Genomic DNA, 12,992 nt, shown 5'->3' with positions numbered 1-12,992 from the left:
TCCCTCTTGTAAGTATTTTTTAAATGCAAAGTAGGTTTGGATTGCAGCACAAGGCAGAGGTAAACATTTTCTAATATTTTCTTAGGGAATGTTTCCCCACTCCCTTAAGCCACACTCCAATCTTGATTTTGATAGAAAATAATGTACAGGAGAGCAGATCTCCCGTACTTGATGGAAAAGGGGGCCTAAAATGGCATATTTGTCAAAGGCATTCGAAAAAGGGCATGAAGCATGTTTATTTTAGGTGGAAAATCGCTGTTTTTCCATCTATAACTAAAAGTGCACATTAAAGTGGTAGGAGAAACCAATGTGGTTCCATTACAATTATCTGTATCACAGCTTCATGTTGTCTTTTCAGTTCATTACAGGGCAAAAAGCATCTAGGTAAACCGCATACTGCTGGTTAACATGTTAAATGATTGCATTTGTACAGTGAACGATATCGGAACATTGGGGGTGATTCGTAATGGTTTGCCAGCATCTCTATAGTGCGTTACCTTTTAATAATTCTGACGTAGGCCAAAACCAATGCTAGGTCAGACCTGGCATTGTTTTCTGCCACTTTCCTAAGTAGAAAAGAGGCTGAAAAGTTTCACAAATGAATCACACTCTGTACAGCTCTGAAGACACGCTCACTTTTCCCAACACATTTGTATAATAAGGCTGACGTAAATACATTTATAAATCTGCCATTTTGTGCCATACATAAAAGATATATAAAGAGGATAATATTTATGAATATATGTTCTACACTTTAAAATAGTTGTTCTTTTTTTGTTTTTTCAACAAAGCTTTTGACCCAATTGTTGATCCTAGTAAGGCTTCGTTCACATCTGCGTTGGGACTCCGTTCATGGGCTCCGTCTGAGCTTTCTGTCAGGGGAACCCATGAACGGAATCCAAACTGAAACAAACGGAAACCATAGGCTTCCGTTTGCATCGCCATTGATTTCAAAGGTGAAGGATCTGGTGCAAATGGTTTCCGTTTGTCACCGTTGGGCAAGGGTTTCGTCGTTTTGACGGAATCAATACCGTATTCGACTGTGCTATGCATTCTGTCAAAATGACGGAACCCTTGCACAACGGTGACAAACGGAAACCATTTGCACCAGATCAGTCACCATTGAACTCAATGGTAATGCAAACGGAAATGTAATGACAGGGGGGTTGGGAAACAGACAGTGAGCCCTAATCTACCCACCACTCAGTCCCTGCCTACTTGCAACGACCCGCCCTAGGCGACGGGGTGCAACTGGGCGACGGTTCCTACGCTCAGTAGGTGCACGACAGACAAACTGACAAGGGGACACAAGCAAAGGGAAATGGGGCAGTTGCCCACGGCAACACCGTGAGCAACAAGAAAGGTGAACGAGCCGAGTCAAACCAGGAATGTACGAGGTACCAAACGCAGAGCAGGAGAGTAGTCAGAAAGCTGGGGTCAGTATGAAGCAAGGTCAAATAGCTAGGAGCTGCAGCAGGGCCAGGAAACCACACGAGAAGAATAACAAGCAAAGGAGGAACAGGAAAGGCAGGTATAAATAGACCGAGGGCGGGAGCTAACTCCGTCTGGCCAGGCTATGATAGGCTCTCCCACTCCTAAGCCTGCCATCCTGAGTAGTGTAAGATGGAGTCAGTCTCAGAGACATAGACTCAGGTGCAGACTGATTATCTATGGGAGTATACACAGAAGTTGTGCCTGGCAGATCCTTTACATGAAACCTTTGTTTTCCATTTGTATTCCATTCATGGGTTCCCCTGACGGAAAGCTCAGCCTGAACCCATGAACTGGGTCCCGACACAGATGTGAACGAAGCCTTAGTTACAGATAAAAATTAACAATCATCCAGACAGCTCGTTGATCGGCGCTCGTTTGCTCTTTTCACACAGAGCAATGAGTGGATTCGTATAGGGACGAGCGCTAATCCCTATATATTTTCATCATGTCGGTTGTGCATTTTCCTGTTTACATAGGGAAATTTGCTGCCGACAACGATGATTTTTAATGCTGCATAAAAGATCCGATCAGCCGCTGAACCAAGAACGATAATTGGCCCGTGTAAAAGGGCCTTAAGGATACGTTTGGAATTACAGTTATTAAATTCCGTTTTCCTAACTTTTTCCTCTTTGAAGTATTGTTGAAAAAAACACATATAGTGTGTGCTTGAATTTAAAGTAAACTGTTGCATGTTAACGGTGCATTCACATGTTGATGAATTGTCACAGATTTTTCGGTGCGGTTTACGCACCCAAAATCCACGATAGTACAGTGCATGTGAATGTGGTTTTTAACATTTTTTTTGTGGAGTTTAGGGCATCCTGTAGATTTTCAAATCTGCAGCATGTCAATTCTGCAGATTTCTTGCAGCTTTCCACTGAGAATTTCCCCCTTTGCAATGCAAAAGGTAAAATCCACAGCCAAATCTGGTCAAATTTTATCTGCATGTGGTCCTCCGCAGCTGCATTTGGCAAAAATATTTTCTCTCTCGAGGTGCTCCAGCCAGCTTACTTTACATTGGTAACTGTATAGTACAGTCCTGCATGGTCTAGAAAGCCTCTATCCAAGGTGTATTAGTTGTTTTTTTTACAGGGATCAGTCTTGTTTGAAATGTAACCCATTAAAGCATCACCACATTGTGTACAGGCACTGTATTACTCCACAAACATAGAAAATGAATTCTGTATGTATTCAGCAATATGCTGCATTCAGACGGTCATAATATGGGCACCCGGACATCAGCAACTTAAATGAACTGAATTTAGATTACCATAGGATCCTATAGTGATTTAAGTTCAATTGATTTTAACCACTGGTGTTGCAGCTGCAATACATACGCCACAATGTGCCTAGATTATGTCTGAATGTCTCCTTTTTGAAAAGTTCCATGCTGGTTTAAGTGGTGTTCAGAGGTAAAACTTGCGTTACAAAATGTAAAATATGTCTGTTTTCATTTGCTGTGGTAGTTGCTCTATTGATGTTAATATTAAAAATAAAATTGTTTGGTTTTGTAGAAATTTCTGAAGAATGTTGAGCAAACGTTCATGTGCATCTGCTGTCAAGAGTTGGTGTATCAACCTGTCACAACGGCATGCCTCCACAATGTGTGCAAAGTGAGTTTTGTTTCTTTTTATATTCAACTAGAAAACTATGGTAGCACTTTGTGGTCAATAGAAAAATTTATTAGAAAATCAGTCAGTATTGTACTATAGTAGTATAATATACTCACTTTTATGAAAGAAGACATTACTATAAAATACATACCTTAATACCTTATTCTTAGGATTTTCTCTTTTGTTTGTAAAACAAACTAATAACTATTTGTGATTGTTATGTAGAGCTGCTTGCAACGCTCATTCCGAGCCGAGGTCTACACTTGTCCAGCATGCCGATATGACCTAGGCAAGACTTACAATATGGTTCCAAATAAGGTCCTGCAGACACTGCTAGACCAGTTTTTTCCTGGTTACAACAAAGGGCGATGATTTGTTGTGCTCCCAGAGAGTCTCTCTTTTTGACTTTTTTTATAAATAAAGACATACTTCTCAAATCACGAAAAGGAACGTGGACCAACAGGCACCATGGATCTCAAGCACCACCTTTCTCCAGGTCACCATGTCTTCAGTTCTTGGTTGTCTCCATATCCAAGGTAGTTTGCCTACTAAGGCCAATGATTTGAAAGAACCTGTGCAGCATCCTTGCCACTACACCTGATACTTGCTTGTTTTCATCTAACTACCTCAAGACAGAGAAGAAAACATGGAGACTAAGTGATGAAATGATCGGTTATGTGATGTTCAGCAACACACTGCCTCCGGAGGTTGTGCCTGGTCCATTAGTCTTCTTAGCTCCGGTGCTAAGGGAAGTCCACATTGAGTGGCAGGGCAAAGACGCGTAAAAACCTTCAGGACTGAAGGGCTCAGTGTACCCTGACAGCACTTAGTTGCAAACAGATGTTAGACTAAAGAGCAGCAGATTATTTGTAATCTTTTCTTTTCTTCTGACTATTTTTCCTCTTTCTTTTCTTCTACATAGCTGCTTATTTGTACTTTATTACCGTGAGCTTTTTTCTGCTTCATCATTTTTACCTTGCGCAGTTTGACTACTAATTACTAATGAGAACAATATACATGCATTGTTGCTGCATTAGTGTAACTTGATCTGTGTTCTAACCTTTTTTTTTTCTCTTTGCTCTTAGAGATAATTGCGACTCTCTAGCCTTGTGATTTTTCTTCTCTGTACATTGTCACTTTGGTATTAGCTTTCAGGTTGTATGCTGTAGTAGAGCCTTGTATCAGTGGTAAAACAATCTGCAAAGCATTGCAAATGGGTGATGGTAATAGCTTGGAGAGGGTCTAATATAGCTTCCTATTGTGATCTCAAATTTTATACACAGTATATTCCCTAAAATATACCTTATTAAATATTTTATGATTCTGAAATGTTGCTTATGTTTTTGGCTGACTGTGCTGTTTGCCTGTGGCCACCATCCAACTTTTTTATGTGTGTTATTTTTCTTTCTAAACGATGTCTCATTTTATATAAAAATGTTTCTGTTTTTTGTTATTTGAGGTTATGTCTAATTGCTGGCATAAAGTGGTGTGCGTCTCATGTATGGTCTCTGTTGATATATAAGTGAAAAAAAAAATGTTTGATCTGGTAAGCTATCCAGTACTCTGATACTACAGCTTGTGCACCCTAAAACATTTGGGTAATTTGATTATTATCATCAGGAAAATTATGTAGAATTATTACAGCTATGTGTGTTGTTATGATATTTCAGCTACACCAATACACAATTCTATAGGTTGTAAAAATAACTGTAATAGCACAAGTAATTTAGTAAGTACAACATAAGGAGAAATCATAAGATAAATATTTTTTCTAACCTAGGGATAACTACCCTGCTGATCCACTCTGGCCACAAGTGTTTACAAAAGATTTTCCGAGAGCCCAAAAAAAAAAATTGGCAAAAGGCAGGGAATGTGTTACATTTTTTTTAAAAATCACCTGGTATATCCCCTGCCGATCTGGTAGTTCTGCTGGTCTTTGTTAGCTGTCCTGCAGTTATGACGTGCTGACTACCCGCACATGACCGCTGTAGCCAAGCACTGGTCGCAGCGGTGATATGCGGGTAGTCGACACCTCAGCAATGCAGGTCAGCTAACAAAGAGTGTTAGGACCATCGGAGCAGCGGGTGATATACAAGGTAAATAATGTTTCTTTCGTAATTTTTTTCATATTCCTTGACAAATTTTTTCGGCTTTTTGAAAACCCTTTTAACAAGTATCCAGCTTTTACCCTTTCTTTTTTATAAATTCTTTTATTTTCATTTTGTTATTTTGTATCACAAAACATTCAAAGTATACAACATAGTTCGAAAATGGCAGTGCAAAACATTCAACAGGTCACAGGTCAGTTATCAGCATCACATAAGTGCATGGGGTCACCTGAGAGTACCATGTCGCAGGAGACAAATGTTTAAGGAATCTCCGATATGCACCCTGAACCCGCAGCCGTGCATGGTATTCCAGAATCGAGCATGAGAACATTAAAAGGAGGAAAGAAAAGCAGAGACAGTGAGAGGGAGAGGAAAAACGGAGAGGAAAAAAAAAAAGGGGGGAAGGAGGGGGGAGCTGACCTGACACACCGGATCTAGGTGGAAATTCACGAGGCCATGATGGTCTTATATTCCTCGGTTGTTTGGAATCGGATCCAATCACGCCATGTTTTTAGGAAGGAGGCATGGGTCCCCTTCATTGATGCCGTGAGGTCCTCCATTCTCATGATCTCCTGAATCTTGCCGAACAGCTTTTACCCTTTCATCTATGACCGCACCCCTGGAGAGACATCCCATTCGCTGGACAGGAAGCCTGATCTAAAAAAGGACACACGTCTCCACACACCCAGTCAGGTTTGTCCTGTTGGAAAAAGCACTTCTCCCTTGGTTGCAGACCCCCTAGCAGGTTCTTACCTTTTCTTCCCTATGGGTTCTCTGGAAGGCATAAGTGTCCCCTGGAGGGAGCAACCATAAGTCTGGGGACGGTTACTCCCTCCTCTCCCGCTCCATCACTACCCTCCTTGGAAGTGGTTTAGGTCCCACAGCGTGAAATCTTCCTCTGGAGGGAGAGCGGTTTTCTCTGGGTGGAGCTGGTACGCTGGCTTCCGGTGCACTCTGTGACAACTTCCGGTCGCAGCACGTTAGGTCCGGCAGGGTGACGCTCCCCACATTCTGGGACGTGGTGGTTCCGGTGGCCCTGTAGGGGAGGAGGGGCCTCATCGTCTGAATCTGAGGGCCATCCCAGTCAATCTAAGGCCTATTTAATCCTGAACAACATGAAGCTAGTGTCTCCAGTATCTCCTTCCATAATGGTAACGCCAGGAGAAGCAGCAGGACGTGCTGACCGCTCTGATGCCACAAGAACCTGCAGTCCGGTACTTGAAGAGGTGGCAGGACTTGCATAGGGTAAGACAAGGAACCATTTTTTTTTTTTTTTGCTAATATTGTCCCCTTCTCTTGTACATATGTTTAGGCCAGGAAATGTCCCAGGAAGAAACTGGATAAAATTCGTAATAAAGAATGTGCTGTTTGTAATAAGAAATTAACCGCCTCCTACAATAAAAACTATGTCAGAATTGTTTAGATAAAATCATCACTGACTGAGGAATCTACAAGTCTGGCATCAAACATTAAAGAGGCTCTGTCACCACATTATAAGTGGCCTATCTCCTACATAATCTGATCGGCGCTGTAATGTAGATAACAACAGTGGTTTTTATTTAGAAAAACAATAATTTTTGACAAAGTTATGAACAATTTTTAATTTATGCTAATTCGTTTCTTAATAGACAACTGGCGTGTTTTTACTTTTTACCAACTGGGCGTTGTGAAGAGAAGTGTATGACGCTGACCAATCAGTGACCAATCAGCGTCATACACTTCTCATTGTTCCAGCCCAGCTTCTTTCACTGCACAGCGTGATTGTGCACCGTGTGATTGTGTAGTGAAAGAAGCGGCACATGAGGGACGAATTTAGGAATTCCCTAAAGTCCCTAAGAAAAAAGAAGGATCAACCATCCACCTCTTCTAGACGCTGCTGATGAGGATTTTAACTTAGGCACCATTCACACGAGTGTATCAGATTCATGCACATAAAAAGCGCGCGTCAATCTGGTCCGTGTGTTGCGTTATGCATCAGTGTGCTGATTATTCACGCATTCGCAAAGCACATTTTTTTTAATTTTTTTCAATTGAATTGATGCGCAAATCACACACCGCACACGGATGTGCTTCCTTGTGCACTGCGTGGTTTTCACGCACCCATAGACTTCAATGGGCACATAGGTGTGTGAAAACGCACCAATATAGGACATGCAGTGAATTTCACACAGCGGACTGTCTCGGAAAACTCACGCATGTGTGAAAGGCCCCATTAAAATCAATGGGTCCGTGTGTTGCGCGTGATTTCCATGCGCAGCACACGGACGTGATTCACGCTCGTGTGAATGGCCTTAGAAGAAGAAAGCTGAGCGAGAGTTTGAAGATTTGGCTAACAAAATGAGAGATTCACATTAGAGACAAAACTTCCAGAGAGCAGATCCGTTCCTCCCTCCCAGTTCAATCTAAGGCAGCAGACTTTTTGGCCGACTTTCGGTATATTCTCTCCCTTTTTTGCCAGATCAGCAGCCCTCTCAAACTCCGCTAGAAGGGCTATCTGGCTAAAAACCTGGGAGGGGGACACAGGATCAAAAGGAAGACTATTCACCATTCCCTGTTCTGGTGATTTTCTGTTTTGGCCCCTGCTAGATGATTTATTGGAAAAGGCATCTGGGGTTCCCTAATCAAGAGAAACAACGGAATCATTTAGTCCAAAAAGGTTCAATGAAAAAAACCTAACCCAAGTGGACATGATTTCAAGGCCTCAAAGTTCCATAAGAATAATGGGTTCCATTGCAGGCCACAAAACGACCCAAAAAACAGAGAAGACAAATAATGACGCCAGAAGAACCATGGCGGGGGGTGGTCTATCCCTGTTTTACAAAATCTCTGCAAATCAGTGGATCCTAGGAATTATAAGCTCAGGATATGTTCTAGAATTCAGGTCCCTTCCCCGAGACAGGTTCTTTGCTACAAAAATCCAAAGAATCAGAAATGTTGTAATTTATAAAAAAAAAAAAAAAAAAGAGGTTCGGATTCAAGTCCCAAGTGCAGAAACAGGGAAAGACTTCGATTCCCCTCTTTTTCTGGTAAAGAAACCAGAAGGGAAATACAGGGTCATAATAAGTCTGAAAGAACTGAATACACACCTGACCTACAAAAAATTTCACATGGAGAGTATTCCATCGACTATAAATCGTCTCTTTAACCCCTACCCGCACCAGGACGTAACTGTCAGTCGTTGCGGGAGGTTACTTCCCGCACGAGGACGTATAGTTACTGAGTTTTTCCCGGTGCACACTGTCGGCGACAGTGTGCACCGGGTACCGGGAGGTCAGCTGTCACCGACAGCTGACACTCCCCTCTTGCCGGCCAGCGGTCCTTTGCCGCTGATTTCGCCTTAAATTCGGCGATCGGGTGCAATCGCCGAATTTTGGGGGTTTCTAACATATCGGCAGACCCCGGTCCGAAATTGCGGGGTTTGCCGATAGTTACTATGGCAAACGGAAGCCAAACAATGGCTTCCGGGTCTGCCATGGACGGTAGCCTATCAGGACCAACCTTCGGCTGGTCCTGATAGGCTTCCTGTCAGAGTGACAGGAAGTCACTGTGTCGTTCCCGATGGCACACTGTCGGCGACAGTGTGCATCGGGAACTTGGAGATCAGCTGTCCCCGACAGCTGACACTCCAGTGTTGCCGATCAGCGGCTCATCGCCGCTGATTTCGGCAATTAACCCGTTACATGCGGGGCTCGATTGCGATCTCCGCATGTAGCGGGTTTGTAGCGCATCAGCAGCCCCCATGCAATCGTGGGGGCTTCTGATGCTTGTGATGGCACCCGGGGGCCAGACAACGGCCCCCGGGTCTGCCATGTATGCCAGCCTATGAGGATCAGCCTCTGCTGATCCTCGTAGACCAACTGTCAGAGTGACTGTGACGTCACACTGACAGTTGGAATACGTTACACTACCTAGGTAGTGTAATGTATAATAGCAGCGATCAGAGCTGCAGGTAAAAAAAATAAAGTGTAAAAAGTAAAAGAAAAGTTAATAAACAAAAATATAAAGTGTAAAAAGTAAAAAAAAGTTAATAAAAATGTTTTATAAAAGTGTAAAAATAAAAAGGTTTTGTTTTCCTATAATAAGTCATTTATTATAGGGAAAAAATGAAAACGTTAAAAAAAAGTACACATATTTGGTATCACCGTGTTCGTAACGATCCAAACTATGAAACTATAATGTTAATTTTTCCGCACGGTGAACGCCTCAAACAAAATAAACGGAAAATTGTCAGCATCGCTATTTTTTGGTCACCACCCCTCCCAAGATATAGAATAAAAAGTGATCAAAAAGTCGCATTTACCCCAAAATGGTACCAATAAAAACTACAACCCGTCCCGCAAAAAACAAGACCTCCCACAGCTTTTTTGACGAAAAAATAAAAAAGTTACGGCTCAGAATAGCGTGTCTCAGAAAATAAATAATTTTATAAAAACGTAATTTTATTGTGCAAACGCTGCAAAACGTAAAAAAACCTATACACATATGGTATCGGCGTAATCGTACCGACCGGCAGAATAAATGAAAACGTAATTTATTGCGCACGGTGAACGCTGTCATAAATAAGGAATTTAAAGCGCCAAAATCGCTGTTTTTTGGTCACCTTAGTTCTAAAAAAGATCCTGAGGGGCCAAAATGCTCACTATACCCCTAGAAAAATTCCTTGAGGGGTGTAGATTCCAAAAAAGGGTCACTTTTGGGGGGTTTCCACTGTTTTGGTCCCTCCGGGGCATTGCAAACACGACATGGCACTGAAAACCAATCCAGCAAAATCTGCACTCCAAAATCCAAAAGGCCCTCGTTCCCTCCTGAGCCCTGCTGTGGGTCCAAACATCAGTTTACGACCACATATGGGGTATTGCCGTAATCGGGAGAAATTGCTTTACAAATGTTGGGCGGCTTTTTCTCCTTTATTCCTTGTAAAAATGAAAAAATTCTATGTTTCCACAGAAAAATAGGTGATTTTCATCTTCACAGACTAATTCCACTAAATTCTGCAAAAAAACTGTGGGGTCAAAATGCTAAGTATACCCCTAGAAAAATGCCTTGAGGGGTGTAGTTTTCAAAATGGGGTCACTTTTTGGGGGTTTCGACTGTTTAGGTACCACAAGACCTCCTCAAACCTGACATGGTGCCAAAAATATATTCCTAAAAAAAGGAGGCCCCAAAATCCTCTAGGTGCTCCTTTGCTTCTGCGGCCTGTGTTTCAGTCCATTAGGACACTAGGGCCACATGTTGGATATTTCTAAAATCTGCAGAATCTGGGCAATAAATATTGAGTTGCGTTTCTCTGGTAAAACCTTCTGTGTTACAGATTTTTTTTATTACAAATGAATTTTGGCAAAAAAAATGAAATTTGTACATTTCACCTCTACTTTGCCTTAATTCCTATGAAACACCTAAAGGGTTAAAATACTTTCTGAATGTGGTTTTGAATACCTTGAGGGGTGCAGTTTTCAAAATGGGGTGATTTATGGGGACTTTCTAATATATAAGGCCCTCAAAGCCACTTCAAATCTGAACTGGTCCGTGAAAAAATGGCCTATTGAAATTTTATTGAAAATATGAGAAATTGCTGCTAAAGTTCTAAGCCTCGTAACGTCCTAGAAAAATAAAAGTATGTGAAAAAAAATGATGCAAACATAAAGTAGACATGTGGGGGATGTTAAATAGTAACTACTTTGTGTGGTATTACTATCTGTTTTACAAGCAAATACATTTAAATTTAGAAAAATGCTAATTTTTGCAAATTTTTGCAAATTTTAAGTTTTTCACAAATAAATATTACATTTATCAACCAAATTTTTTCACTAACCTAAAGTACAATATGTCACGAGAAAACAATCTCAGAATCGCTTGGATAGGTAAAAGCGTTCCGGAGTTATTACCACATAAAGTGACACATGTCAGATTTGAAAAAATCATCTGTGTCGACAAGGCCAAAACAGGCTGTGTCCTAAAGGGGTTAAGGTTTCAGCAATTTCCAGAAATTTTATTTTTTTAGTATGACCCACTCTACTGCATGGCTGTATGTTTGTATTATTTAATGTAACGCCGCTGTCACGGCGCGGGGTGTGGACCCACTGGGCTGTAACACGTAGCGGGGTAGCAGCTGGCCAACAAGGTACAAAACAATGTCTATAGTTCTGAACGGGTACCTGAGGCAATGTAGACAGTGGCAGGAACACGACTTGGCTTTCACAGCAGGTGATGCCGCGGATGCAGCGGGAAGACACGACTTGGCTTTCACTGCAGGTGACGCCGCGGATGCAGCGGGAAGACACGACTTGGCTTTCACAGCAGGTGACGCCACAGATGCAGCGGAAGACACGGCTTGGCTTTCACAGCAGGTGACGATAGCACAGGATACAGGGTACAGGCAGCAGGAACGGGTAACACTGGGAAATGGAAAACACTGGGAGACCTTTAGCAAGACAAACTAGGGTATACAATAACGCTCAGGCAAGGAACCAGTGGGCAGAGCCCCTTTTAATAGTCCAGCAGCCATTTGGGCTGATAATTGATTTTTGACAGCTGGATGTGTACTGGCCCTTTAAGGCCGTGCACGCACGGGCGCGCGCGACCTGTGGGAAACAGCACAAGGACCCAGAAAAGAGTGCCGGCGTCTGCCAGGAGGAGGAGGACGCCGAGCAGAGAGATGTACAGGGAGGTGAGGGGGTGAGTTAGAACGGTGAGCCCCGGCCATGGACGTAACACTATGTCAGTTCTGGGTGTCTTGATGTCCTGCATTCCAGCAGTATTGTGGGCTCAGTTCAGATCCAGGGCTGGACATTCTAGAACAGTGGGACAAGAGCAGTTTCTATCTAGATCATACACTTCACATTTCATCTTTAGCCATGATGTCTCTCGGATAGTGGTTGAACAGGGAAAATCTCAGGAGGGATTTCCATGGGTAACCACTTCTACACTCAATATAACCACGGATGCAAGTCCTTGGGGTTGGGGAGCTCACTACGTAAGATATTTTCTCTGGCAGAGCACCATTTGTTGATCCTCTCAGCCGTCGACCTGAAGGGAAGGTACAACCAGGTGGCAGTCTTCCTAAGCAGGAAGATGTTACACCAGTCTAAATGGTCACTAAATTCAGAAAATTGTGTACACATGGGTGTTCCCTCAATAGACCTGTTTGCATCCAGGGAAAACAGGAAGGTCAATAGATTATTTTCCCTAGATCCCACAGACTACCCTACAGCAGTAGACGCATTTGCCCAGTGTTGGAGTCAGGAGAGGGCCCCCCCCCCCCTTATGTCTTCTACCAAGGGTGATAAGAAAAATCAGGCAAGATCAATAATACTAATAGCCCCCTTCTGGCCGAAGAGACCCTGGTTCACATGGTTGAGGAGAATGTCCTCGGATCAGCCTTGGATTCTCCCGACCATACCAGATCTCCTGTACCAGGGCCCAGTAATGCACCCAGAAATATAAAAACTTCATCTGACAGCCTGGGAACTGAATGGATAATTTTTAGACATAGAGGGTTCTCCGAGTCTGTCATTTCTACTCTTCTGGCCTGCAGGAAACACATATAATTCTAAGAGTCTGGAGAGCATTTATAAACGTTGCAGGTATAGACATAGGTCCCCTAGCTAAACCAGATATCTCCTTGATATTAGATTTTCTCCAGGCAGGACTGAGGGTATTTGGCTTGAGGTTTTTATTCAAAGTCCAGATATCTGCAGAGTTCTTTCTTTGATTTTAGATTGGTGGAAGACACCTGGGTCAGAAGATTCCTGACAGCCTCCTCTAGGCTTAAACCCCA

At 42.6% G+C, this 12,992-nt stretch overlaps 1 protein-coding gene across 2 annotated transcripts in view; it reads left to right on the top strand.

Annotated features, from left to right (window-relative positions):
* UHRF2 (ubiquitin like with PHD and ring finger domains 2) overlaps positions 1-4,560 on the top strand; it is a 126,446-nt gene extending 121,886 nt beyond the window's left edge. For both annotated transcript variants that reach the window (XM_075827316.1, XM_075827307.1), the window contains exons 16-17: positions 3,009-3,107; positions 3,333-4,560. In XM_075827316.1, the coding sequence (XP_075683431.1) occupies positions 3,009-3,107; positions 3,333-3,479 (246 nt within the window). In that variant the 3' untranslated portion in view covers positions 3,480-4,560. The remainder of the gene's footprint in view (positions 1-3,008; positions 3,108-3,332) is intronic.
* The last annotated feature ends 8,432 nt before the right edge of the window (positions 4,561-12,992 follow it).

Source organism: Rhinoderma darwinii, chromosome 1 (genome assembly GCF_050947455.1).
Source record: "Rhinoderma darwinii isolate aRhiDar2 chromosome 1, aRhiDar2.hap1, whole genome shotgun sequence".
NCBI classification, from domain to species: Eukaryota; Metazoa; Chordata; class Amphibia; order Anura; family Rhinodermatidae; genus Rhinoderma; species Rhinoderma darwinii.
The sequence above is the reverse complement of the archived record's forward strand: the minus strand, read 5'-3'. Positions and strand labels throughout refer to the sequence as shown.